A 13150-nucleotide genomic window follows, 5' to 3' on the forward strand; every position below is an offset into this window, starting at 1 on the left:
AGATGAGTCTGATTTTAATAGATTTACTGTGGGATATGCATTTACCTACCAGCTTAATTGCTGAGTTATGAGTGAGAGATCTCTGTGTTAAAGTTTTATTTTTAGCCATTTTTATCCTGCAGTATCCAACAGATTTTGCAGAGCTACACACTCAGAATTTATTGCCCTTATCAAATGTGATTTTGATAAGGGCAATTTTACTGACCACTGCATTTTATGCAGTGGTCAGTTAAACAGTTCAGAATGTGTTTAAGCTCAAATTTATTTTTACAGACTGTGACAGTCCGGCCGGAGTCCAGGGATAAGCAACATCACTCCTCAGTCACACAGGCTTTTAAAACAAATGTGAGCTTTACACATTCTGAACCACTTATTAAAAAATGAAACTAAAAGCGTCTTCATCAAAAGTCCAACTTTGATCTACTGTTTTTACTGCACTTCTTATCAAATGTAATTTTAACATGCAGTGAACAGTCAGACTTCTAATGAGCATGCTTTTACTTTCACTTTGTAATAAGTGATCCAGTATGTGTTTAGCTCACATTTGTTTTTACAGCCTATGTGACAGTCTGGGCAGTGGTGTTGCGTACCCTGGGCTCCAGTCATGTAAACAGCAGTTCCCAGCAGTTGAAATATGATTGTAACTTTTGGAAATGTGTCCAGCACTGTAAAGAAATAATCATCATTTTCCTTTAAATCAGCACTTAGATTGTTTTAATTTAGAGGGATTGTCAGAGAGATGAACAGCCCTTCGACACCCAAGTGTGGATAAGCAGACCATCCATGGGCCCTGGATGACCAAGTGTTCAGATGCTGGATGGGAATTTTGGAGCTGGAATTGTTGAGGTTTTATGTCCAACCTCAATGTTTGGCTTTATGTCCATTCCCAAACAGTTAGTCAGGGCTCACTGTCTGACTGCGTAGGGCCCTGTCATTTTATTACCATTTCTGTCATGTTTTTTGGTAAATCTGGGTTTTTCCTGGGAATTACCTATAATTCATTGCCTTGTAATATTTACGAAGGCAGAAATCACTGAAAACAAAGGAGTATGCAGTTAGCTGTGAACTCTGTGTCTAGCTCTATATTATATGAAGTCCTGACCATCGCCAAAAAAATACCTGTGAGGTTATTTAAAGTTAGTGAGTGGAGTGTTCAGGTCTTATGCTGCGTTCATTTCATATGGGAGTTACTGTAATTACCAGTCTCTGACCATATCATAAATAACCACCATTCACATCAGTAACCAAGTCAGAATTACTCAGAAAGCTTTTCTAAAAGTTTCAATTTATCCAACTTGGTGCTTCATTTTAACAAGTTCCTGGAAAGGTAAACAAACATGGACGCCTCATGTCAGCCAAAATCCAACACTGAAGGCAATTAAATTTAAATAGTAGATTTTGGTTATACTGTCTAATTATGCCTCTGCACATGTTAAAGGGAATAATGTTGCCTAGCTCTTACATCCATGTCTGTGTGTGTGTGTGGGAGTGTTTTAGGATGGGTAGAATAAACAAAGGGTAACAGCAGTAACTAAAGCTGTCACATCACCAATGGGGTGCATGCAGAGAGAGGGAGTGAAGATGTTATAGGCTGGTGAACACCGGGCACTGATGAGCAGCTGAAAGTAGCTAGATGACTGAAAGCACTGCCACAGAAATAACATGTCACCAAACTCAACACACCAATAAGAATGATAAAGGTGTACGTTGTCCAACAGGAAAGTGAAGCAAATGTCAACCAAGCTGCTGTGAAGAAAGTCCTGAGGATTCTGTGAAATGCTGTGTGCGTGTGCAGAGCCTTCGATGGTAAAGTGTGTGTTAATGTTTGCAGGGAGAGCGAGAAGACGAAGCTGCTGATCTCTCAACAGACACAGAAGGTTGTGGAGAAGGAGGCAGAGACAGAGAGGATCAAAGCTGTGATAGGTGAGAAAGACAAAGGAAAATGATGGTTGTTCAGGGCAAAGTGCATAAACCACACTGCAAGCTGTTTAATTATGATTCTGTCTTTTGCAGAGGCTGAGAAAGTGGCTCAAGTGGCAGAGATCAAGTTTGGGCAGAAAGTCATGGAGAAGGAAACTGAAAAAAGGATCTCTCAAATCGAAGGTTTGTATTCTGTAGTGGAGGAAGTTCTCAGATCCTTTGCTTAAAGAAGAACTCTGCTGATTTTACATTTCAGAAGGAGCTGTGTCTGATAAATGTCCTCATGTGATGTCACTTGAGTCAGTGGGTCTGAAGTTTGAAAGTCAAAAGAATGTGGGGGTGTGTATTTGGAAAGAAGTGAGCTAACCATACCTCTATTACACACTCCTCATCCCTGCTTCAGGCAGGTGACTCAAAGAGTCACTGACCTTTTCCAACATAACACACCCAAATCTTATGTCTGAGTTATGTAGTCGCCAGGTTTTGACAAGGTAGAAGAATGTGTGAAACAAAAGTTGTACCTGATGATGATGATGCACACACATTCCTGCATGCGCACAGGTAAGTTGTGGCTCGTTTTTGAAGGTTATGTAACCCAAAGTGGCAAGTTTATGCACATTATTCAGCTCTAACTCATCATCAAATAATTTCATCATGTTGACAACGTTAAAATTAAGCTTTCATTTCCAGCAGCACAAGTTGTCCACGTGTAAAAACCTGGTTTTCTAATGTTTCCTCACAATTGCATCACAAATAAAGAAATGTCAGAAGAGTGAATGATGAATGAAAGGATGTTTTGCTGCCTTTTACCAGTTAATAATAGTTAGGTAGCATGTGTGTAGTACTCCTACAGTCTGAATATCAACAGGTTAAAAAAAAAAAATATTGTTGCCTTTTGCGATATTAAATTGCGCATGTTCACATCTAAATGAAGATATGATAAAGATATATCATTCAGCCCTAACAGATATAGATGTAAGTTTGACTAGTAACAACATGAATTATGGCAGCACAATATTTACAGTTTTTCACTATTGCAGAAGCAGTTCCTGAAACTATGTCCCTGTTTGTCAGTGCTCCACACACAAACCGAAACCGTATACACAGAATACAAAACATCTCTTGCAAAAGCAAACACTACATCGAAAACTATATAAACTTCTACAAAATGATACTTTAACTTCCAAACTTAACACACAAACACCAAATATATACATCTTTCCACTGCCAACTGCACACCACTGTGCTAAATCTAAACAGTTTTCACATTTCTACTTTTCTAATGATATATGCTGAGTATAAAAGCACTATTACTGTATGTTTCTGACACTCTTCATTTGTAGCATGCTGTAAATATGAACACAAATGCATTTGTGGGAACAAAATCTCTTTATTCTCAATACTGAACTGAGGATGACATGAACATACTGTACTGTAAAATACAGTCTGCCCATACAGTATTTCAGTTACTGTCTATCCTGTCCCTGATCTCATCTGTAAGAATTGTCTGATTTCCTCTGACCTGTCCTCTCGCCACTCCCTGTCCTGTGTGTCATCTTGCTCATCTTCCTCTTTCTGGTCTGCCTCTTTCTCCTCCTGCTCTTCCTCTTCTTACTCGAACACCTCTTCCTCTAATTCTTTCTCCAAAATTGTCCTCCATTGTTGTGCACACCAAAGAGCAAACCTGACTCCTACAAAAAATATATAAATTAGAATATCATGGAAAAGTTCATTTATTTCAGTAATTCAATTCAAAAAGTGAAACTCATATATTATATAGATTCATGACACACAGAGTGAAATATTTCAAGTGTTTATTTCTTTTCAGTTTTGATGATTATGGCTTTCAGCTAATGGAAACCCTGTGATTTCTGTCTGATCTGATTGGTTACACGTGTCTACACAGGGGCATTCAGGAGAGTTCAGGCGATTGCTAATTGAGTTTGGCGTTTCAGTGGCAGTGTTTAGCAATTAACACAGAAAGGCTTTCAGTTTTGAATGATGGGTCTAATGTAGAGAAGTGTGTTTGGTGTTTTGCAAAAAGCGTGCAGCCGAGGATGTGAGTATAGTGGTGCAAGTCTGGGCTGACATTTTGCTCTTTGTGTATCGAGTTTCAAAATCTGTGCATTATTTTTCATTTTTGTGTATAAGCAATCGTAAAAAACTCTAAGTGTGCTTATTCCACAGCCCTGTTTGTTTTGAGAACTGGTTTGCTGTTGGAGCCGGGAACCAGCTGTTAAAGTGGATCTTGCTTGTTTCAAAGCTCCTTCCTGCTTTCTGAGCTGTAAAGCAGAGCGAACTGTACAAACCATCTTGCTGCTGTTGACTCTTGACAGTGTTTGTTTGTGATTTATAGACGGTGCTTTCCTGGCCAGGCAGAAAGCCAGGGCAGATGCAGAGTTCTATACAGCACAGAGAACTGCAGAGGCCAACAAGGTAAAGGGATGACACAAACATACATCTCATGTTAGCCAGGACAAAGAGCTCTACACATTTTGTTTTGTAATTTGAATTCTGTCGCCCCTCTTGCAGCTGAAGTTGACACCAGAGTATCTGCAGCTCATGAAGTACAAGGCCATCGCAGCCAACAGCAAAATCTACTTTGGGAATGACATACCCCAGATGTTTGTGGACTCTGGCTCTGCAGGGAGCTCCATAAAAGCCTCTGCAGCCATGGACATTGTGGGTGAGCAGATCCTGGACCTGGATTAAATAATGGGACTCACAGGACCACCCAGGGATGGAGGACTACCTGCTGGAGGGCAGTAGCCTGGCCCACAGGCTGGCTGGCTTGCAGGTTCGCCCTCTGGCCCAGAGAAGCTCTGCTGACCAGGGCCTGTATTTCTCAAACATCTCAGAATCACTGCTAGAAATCACTTTGACAGTTTGAGTAGGAAGTCAAAATCTTCTACCTCAGATTAAAGGACCCAAATTATTTTTGAGGCTTCCCATACTTCTGTTTTTTCTGACAGAAAATGCCATCATTTGCATTCAGAACTATAAATTAGATGGAGCAAAAACTACTTTAAATAGCATCACCTGTGGGTGTATGATAAGCTCCTTTTTAAGACTGACATTTAGTAAAAACAATAATTTAAAGGAATTGTCCCTACTACTGCTCAGCTTTAACAGTCCGTGTGGAAAGTGCACCCAGTCACAACGTCACAGATCACAAATCCATTACTACTTATGTGCTTACACTGTGTTATCTCTTTATGTGAAATGTGTCCTAATTGAGCATTTGATGCACTGATATTCGCAACCATTTGTTCTGAAGAATAAAACACAAAAATATTTTCTAATCAAGTTCAGTGGCAGGGTAATTATTATTCATCTTAATCAAGCTTTTAGGTGCAATGAATTCAGTCACAGTTTTTCTTCGTTACATGAATTGACCGTTCGCTAAGTCTTATCCCTCCAAGTTACTGTTGCTTCACCTTTCTTGCTAGTCATTTTGAAAACACTCCAGACAGAGGTAGACAAAAGCAGGTTTCCCATTTCAAGCCTCCGACCTGTGATTCTGAAACAGCCACTTTCACTAGCAGTATTTCTGTAGCTAATGGATTCAGCTAACATTAGCTCCATGTAATTCATAAAAATAAGTACCCAGTAAAAAGGATCTCTTAATGTGCACTTCATTGCTCCCTAAGTAATATCAAGTTAAGAGACTGAGGCTAAAGGTATACCTTCCAGTAAACAGTCAGCTGACTGTTTACTGGAAGCGTACAAGACATGGAAATATATTGCAGGGTAGAGCTTGTTAGTGTTACAGATAGCTCTTTTCTGTCGAAGTGCTTTTTTTGACGGGAAAAAAAAAAACTACCAACAACTTCCCCAAGTTAGTAACCCTGCAGACTGTAAAATTCCACTAACAGAACCTGTCCAATTTGGAAAGTCTTTGGATAAGTGGTGTAACTTATCAGTCCACTCTTATCATTCATCAAGTCAATGAGTCAGTGAGTTACGGACATGAGTAATCCTGTTCTGCTGCTCAGCTGCTCATGTTTTCATAATTTGCCCTCAAAGAGATACAGCTGGATGAGGGATGAGGACCTACCAGGACTAACAGTACAAACGCAATGCTAACCTGGACACTGAGTTTAGCTCGAGTTGCAGGTATTTCACCAAATGCAAGAAAGAGCTGCTAACATTAGCCTAGACTCTGATAGCATCCAGGACCAGCTTTAACACAGAGCGGTAAATAACAAAGTAGATGTGCTCGTTGTGAATGGGCTTTTTTTTTTTTTTTTTTTAAATCATTACCTTTTAACCTCACAGAATAATGTATTTAGTTAATATGCTAACTCTTGACCCTGGAAGTAAAGCTAGGTTAGCCAGACAAGCTAACCAATTGCAGCCTACGTTACAGCAGGTAAACACACTGTTTGATCAGTTCTAACTCATTTTGTTCTTGTATTTTCAGTTTTCAAAAGGTGATTAAAAAAGACATCATCCCTCTGACTCTTAAAATGCAGATTATATCACTCTTTCTACATCCACCTTGCACACCACTAAAGGATAATCAGTGTTTATCGGAGGAGTTTAGGGAATAGTCAGTTGCAACAACAATTCAAAGTTTTGTGAATGGAGGAGTTTCATCCCAGGATTAAAAAAACATCCAAATATAGTTTGTTATTTTTAATTACATGTTCAATATTCCCACAAGTCAAGGGCAGGGCAGATCTGAAGCGCATAAATCCTGGAGGAGAAGCTATACACAAAGACTTAACAAGATTAGATTAGAAAATTACTGAAATGTTACTTTTAAAAGACCAAATATGGGTCTCTCTGAGGAAGGTGGTCTGTGATTTCTTACTCTGAACATCTTGAAAAATACTTGCCCTGACCGGATATGTCACTGTAAACAAATTGCAGGGATGATGGATGTACTTTGTGGCTCTGAGATGTAACATCATCACTCCATTTGTTTGTTTTTATATGTTTTTGTAAAATTTCTTTTCAGCACAGAGGACATATTGAATATTGATTGAATTTGTGCAACTGCATGAAGTTGCACCACATTTTGCTATAAACATATACAGTATCTGAACCACTGTTTTTCCCACTGTAGCCTTAGTGGAGACTATATTTGTGCAACTGTTTGTTTCATTTGTTTTGCTTCAGGATTTTTATTCTAAACAGCGCCCACTTGGAGAAGATCATGTTTGGATGTGATAGCTTTTGGACTCCGACACAGGACATCAGCTACATTCTGCTGTTTTAGCTGAATGTAGTTTTTTTTAATATATATCACTAAATGAAACCATTTCATGTATGTCCTGTAAGAACCTTTATAGGATATGTGCAGTTATGAGTCTTTAGCAATATGAGGAGGAAGAGGTCGTAGTTACTGCCATCTGAGTCTGTAGGAGTCAGTTACTCACTGTCAACTCCTCAGAACCCTTTTTATAAACTCTTATTACTATCTGGACCAAAAACCATTGGGCTGTGTCACAGAATGCATGGCAATGAGCGAACGATCAAATTATGTGTTTTCCAAAGAACCGCTCGGCATAGTGGAGAGAACTGACTCAGTTGTCAAGGTAGTTCCAAATTTGGTGCGAGGCATTGTTTTGTCATTGATTCAGGGAGCTTGTTATGTTTTTAGGGTTGTTTTTTTTTTTTTTGCAAGTGAGAAAATGTTTTTTTTTCTGAAGCTAAATGTCATTTGTCTTTAATTCACTGTGACCCAATACAACTTCCATTTATCATGATCAAACAGTCATTCTTTTCCGTGATTCTCACGCCTCTCTGCTGCAGTGACTCATTTTGATTATAATTACTCAGACTAATTGAGATTTACAATGACTTGAAAGGCAAATGTTTTGCACTGACTTGGTCCTTGATTCCAATTTTGAATGTACAATTAAGATATTAAATGTGAAATCAAGATATTGTCATATGACAATAAAGTACTATGGGTTAATCTTTAGAAATCATTGGCCTTATTAAAATTGTTTTATTTACATTGCAAGTGCAGTGTGATATATAGGAGGAAAATAAGTAACAAAACTTACACTATGTAAATCTTCTGGTTACCGGATTATTTTGAATGTTGAAAAAAGTACACTTAAGTCATAATTATACCATGAAAACTTCTTTATAATTTGCATTTGCCATTATAAATTAATTTAACAAACTCCACTGAATCCATGGAAATGAAAAGTATTTTTTCCAGGTTCTAAAGGACAGATTTACAGTACAATTACAAAACATGGAAGAATGGAGTACTCTTATCTTTTATGTCCCTAGAGTTTCTAATATATTGTTTTTAAAAAAGAAAAAAAAGATTTGAGACTTTTCAGAGGAGAAACTCCACAATGGGATATATGAAGCCCTGAGTTATTAATAACAAAGTAACGAACAAAGAAGGAATAAAATGAAAAATAATAAAAATGCTGGTTCCTGTCTAATGGATGACTTTATCAAAGATAACAAAAAGTCACTGGGGAATAGATTAGGGAATGAATCATTAGATCAGTTCATAACGGCATAATCTTCATTACATGACCTCGTCATCATCATTTTACTTGACTCATTGTTTCAGTTTTTCTCTGATTCCATCATGTAACACCTGAGGATGTCCTCAAAGATGTGACTAGTTCCTCTCCCAGAAATCCCTCATATTCCCAGCAACATGAGTAGGTGGCTGCGCACAGCTAACAGGTGACATGGAGGGGTTGTTACTCGAACAATACAGTGACGCATTTTCTGGTGAAGACATGAAAAACGAAGTATCAATTGGCTTTATTTAGATAAGATCGGTCTAAGGCTCCTCCCACCTCGGAGTGAAGAGAATATATTGTCCAACTGCAGGAAGAGGCGGGACAGTAGCCGAGGAAAAAACACCTAAATCACCTATTTCCAGGACTTTTTGGAAGAAGTTATCAAGAGAAGAACTTCTGCAACACATGCAAAGTGTAGACACATAACGCACGAGTCTATATTATCTCTGGAGGGGAACAATAACAGCTGCTGTTTTCTGAAAATTGTTATTTTTTGTGAGGAACAGCACACGTGAGAACATGTAAGGAGGTCGTGGTGAAGAGGTGACGGCTATGATGGATACACCGTCGATGGATCATGGAGTGGCGTGCGCGCCTGTCCTCCAGGGGCTGTGGGAGCACGTGAGAAACGGACAGGAGGAGATCCTGCTGTCACCTTACCTGCCTGCGTTGTGCGCCTTCCTGACGCATGTCCTGTTCTGCGCACCTTTCTTCGTGCTGGACGCGCTGGGCAGCGTCTGTCAGCAGGTCCGGTCTTGGAGGATCGCCGCGGGCTCGGGATCGCCGCCGTCTATCCTGCGGTGGTTTTACTGTTTCTGGAGGGTGCTGTTCAAATACCTGACCATCGTCCTTCCCGCCACCGCGCTGTTGCAGACCCTGCGGAGCCCCTCGTTACCGGCGCTGGCTCCGTCCTGCTGGCAGCTCTTTGTGGAAGTCTGCGCGTGCTTTCTGCTTTTTGACATGCTCTTCTTCATATGGCACTTCTCCATGCACAGGTGAGCAGCGCGCGCCTATGCTGAGTTAGAACTAACATCACCTTCACTCTGCTGTTAAAGAGTCTGCACGCAAATATCAGCTGTCGGCAACTTTGATCCAAAAGTATAACAACGAACCTGAACCCCACACAGTCTAAAGTATTAATGCTCACTCCATTGTCCCAGCCAAGCAGGTCTTATTAATATTATTACATTTCTCAATTCCTGCTGCACTACAGTTAAGAGGGACATGTTTACCCCACTACATGTATCTCACAGTGATAGTTACTTCACATACTGACATTTTGAAAACCTTAGGACCTTATATAACACAGAGCACCCAGCAGTGTGTAAAATATCCAGAATCTGCTCCAGCTGCAATAATAAAATGATGTTTACATTTTAATGCATCAGTAATAATAATCCAGTAGAATAATACACAGTAATATTCTGATAGAAATGATTTTACCTGCATAGAGGGTGCTTTTACTTTTGTAATGCATGTAAAGTTTATTGAGGATAATTACACACTTTTGCTTTGGTAGATTTTAGATAGCAGGACTTTTACTTGTAATAAAGTATATTAAACTCTGTCCTGCGGTATTTCTACTTTAACGTAAGTAAGGCATCAGAGTTTGTCTTCCATCACTGGTATTTAAGAATGATGTACTGCTTCTCCACACTGAAATAATTGGTTCAATTCCATCTAAATCTCCAGTTTATGAGGAACAGATGATCTGTCTTGATGAACTGTGTGGGACAATGACAGATCTGTTCCTCCTGGCCAGGCACAGATTTGATAAATGACATTAAATGGGATTACAATGGCAAACAACAGACTGTGTTTTTATAAGGTAAGATAGCTCCACAGTTGACTTTTTATTTCACAATCACATCAATCGGGTTTATCTCTTATAGGAAAGAACTATAGGAAGAATACACATCACTATAGACAGACTGATGGAGATTCTGGTATTGTATTTGGTATATAATATGCACTTTTTAAAAAGAGTACTCCAGATTTAGTACTGTGTGTGGTGACTATCCTGACCTGATTTTAGCCACCCGGCTGGGTGCGGGAGAAGACCTTGGTTTAACGCGCTTCCAAGAATGGAGGTCCAGGCAATGTTTACTGTTAGATTAAGTTCTCCTTTATTAAAAAGTTCGGTTAACAGTATTTTCTATTGCAAAGGTGAAATTTGATGTAATGGCTGGCTTCCTGTGTCGGGCGTGTAAGCGTAAAAACCCTGCGATCTCTTCGTCACCCATGTCACATATAGACTACACCTGCCATTACCACCTACCACTACCACCCCTGATATGGCCTGACGTAACCTATAAACAACAATAAACACATAGACATAATAAATGGCTCCTACACTCTATATCCATAAAGTTGGATGAATTGTGCAGGATTGAGTACAAAAAAAGAAAAGAATTGTAAACACTAAAGCCGCAGAAGAAGCTGAGATATCCTGACTTTTAGTCCGGACTAATTAAGTCACTAACATTTTTTCTGAGATAACCTTAAAGGCGTCACTATGACATCAGGGAGGAGGAAGCTGATGTCCATGTGTAAATTTGGGGGAAGTTCCCCTTTAATCTGAACCTGTGTGTTTTGAGAGTTGCTGGTGGTAGCACTAATAGAAGTAGTAGAACTCATCTTGTAGTTAATAGACCACCACAGAGACACTGACATTACACTATTCTGGGAATGTTCTAGTGATTTTCCATTATGGTAACAGTATAAACAGAGGCAGCTGTTTTTGTATTCCTATTCAGGGTTCCCTGGCTCTACCGTAACATCCACCAGCTGCACCACCAGCACCAAACACCCTTCGCCCTTGCATCCCAGGATGCCAGCTCTGCTGAGCTGCTGTCTCTGCTGCTGCTGGCTCTGAGCAGTGCCTGGGTGGTTGGCTGCCACCCTCTGAGTGAAGTCCTCTTTCATCTCCTCAACAGCTGGATGGCGGTGGAAGACCACTGTGGCTACAATCTGCCCTGGGCTCTGCACAGACTGCTGCCCTTTCTGGGAGGAGCCCCCTTCCACCAAGCCCACCATAGCCTGTACAACAGAAACTATGCTCCCTACTTTACCCATTGGGACCACCTCTTTGGCACATACTACGGATGAGTGCTGGATTCACATCCAGAGTTACATGCAGCAATTTGGGAGTTTACATATTCAGGCTGCATCTAACTGTCAAGATGCATTGAAGGATTTTTCTGCAGATTTTACTTACTCATGATCAGCTTTTCATATGCACACATAACAAGGGATATATCAACATTCACGTTGGACATTTCAGTAACATACAAGACATTGTACAAGACATAAAGGGGACATATTTGAGGTACGAAATATGCCCATTTCAAGCTCTACATTTTTATTCTGGGACTCCACTAGAGCAGCTTTGACTCTTTCATGGTTAACAAAAGTCTTAATTTATCTCTGTCTCTGCCTCCTATGAAGTCCAGTTGAGCCTCTCACTGAAACAGGCAGCATTACCTTGGGACTCCTTAAAAAAAAAAAACACTTCCTTTTGATTGGCAGAACTTCTGGAAGCCTGCCTGGAGTCAGCACACACAGCTGCTGAGAGCACTGCATCATCCTCTAACCAGTGTGGAGGTTCTGAGAGATACCTGTGAAACTACGTAACGTAACATAATTGATTGGAAATGAAACTTATCAAATCCATCCGTACATGTTTGAGCCTGAATCCGATCAGGAACATGGACGTGGACTGAAGCACAGCATGAACATCCTGCAGCAAAGATTACAGCAGGATGTTAGTAAACCTGCACCAACGCTTATTTACTGTACATACAAAGAGAATTTGCCCAGCAACAGGCTAAAACTAACCAAACTCTTCCCGGCCTCCGCTGTAATTAGCTCTGTTTGGGGGCCTAAAATGCACAACACAGGAACACGGGCACTTTAAGACACGTGATCACAAAATACCAAATGTAACTGACTGTATCTGAAATAAGTATACTGCATCATTCCCTAAACAGGACTATACATGTTAAAGTTCACTAAGATTCTGGACAAGTCTCATGCACCCAGCAGTGCTTGGTACCTGGTATGAATCCAGACAATGGTATTTGGAAGATCATGTCTATGGCTTGTCCTTAGCAAGTGAATGTAGCACAGGGATGAAAAACGTCCTGAACTAATGTGCAACTGACCTCATGACGTGGGTGTGTGTTTGAATGGAATTGTATGCTTTCATAATTTTGTAGGCGTGAGGCAGCTGATAGGTGACGGATTTCTTTTGGTCATTGCTGATAATGTGTGTAGTCAAGAGAAAGGCAAACTAAAAAGATTTCAAAGGCATAGATGGACATTTTGGATACTTATATACATATGAAAATGTGTTTAAAGTGAACTTATTTGTGCCCAAGCTCTTATGTAATGTTTAATTTGTACTAGCACAAGTATTTTGTAATGATCATGTTGAGTGCTATATTTGGTCATTCACACATGGTTGTAAAGTTTTTCCAAATAAAACCAACGTGGGCTTGATGAGCGTGAGAAAATATACAAAAGCAGGACACATACTGGTGCTTTGTTGTTCATCTCAGGTTCAGACTTGTGTTGCGCTGCTGTGTTTGGTGATTTGTATTTCATTGCCTCGAATTATTTGCTGCACAGGGATTTGATAAAGCAATCAAAGCCATGTAGGTTTATTTTTTTAGAAATCAGACACCTTTTAGGGGTAACCTGCTTTTTTATATAGAGGCATTGTC

General features: G+C 39.9%; 2 protein-coding genes across 2 annotated transcripts in view; both read left to right on the top strand.

Moving 5' to 3' along the window:
• erlin2 (ER lipid raft associated 2) overlaps window positions 1-5226 on the top strand; it is a 16510-nt gene extending 11284 nt beyond the window's left edge. The window contains exons 9-12 of the mRNA XM_023397743.2: window positions 1832-1923; window positions 2014-2103; window positions 4277-4356; window positions 4453-5226. Coding sequence (XP_023253511.1) covers window positions 1832-1923; window positions 2014-2103; window positions 4277-4356; window positions 4453-4632 — 442 coding nt within the window. The 3' untranslated portion in view covers window positions 4633-5226. The remainder of the gene's footprint in view (window positions 1-1831; window positions 1924-2013; window positions 2104-4276; window positions 4357-4452) is intronic.
• A 3516-nt stretch (window positions 5227-8742) lies between these two features.
• Window positions 8743-12949, top strand: ch25hl3 (cholesterol 25-hydroxylase like 3). The gene is made up of 2 exons (XM_023397618.2): window positions 8743-9421; window positions 11183-12949. Exons 1-2 carry the CDS (start codon window positions 8979-8981, stop codon window positions 11532-11534), a joined length of 795 nt encoding a protein of 264 aa, XP_023253386.1. The 5' UTR covers window positions 8743-8978; the 3' UTR covers window positions 11535-12949.
• The last annotated feature ends 201 nt before the right edge of the window (window positions 12950-13150 follow it).

This window comes from Seriola lalandi, unplaced genomic scaffold (assembly GCF_002814215.2).
Source record: "Seriola lalandi dorsalis isolate HSWRI2012SDOR001 ecotype SW California unplaced genomic scaffold, Sedor1 jcf7180002054883, whole genome shotgun sequence".
NCBI lineage: Eukaryota > Metazoa > Chordata > Actinopteri > Carangiformes > Carangidae > Seriola > Seriola lalandi.

Excerpts from the sequence above, each read along its gene's own strand:
- ch25hl3 (XM_023397618.2), top strand. The coding sequence starts at position 8,979 with ATGATGGATACACCGTCGATGGATCATGGAGTGGCGTGCGCGCCTGTC. Across the intron at positions 9,422-11,182 it reads TGGCACTTCTCCATGCACAG|GGTTCCCTGGCTCTACCGTA; the intron begins GTGAGCAGCGCG and ends ATTCCTATTCAG.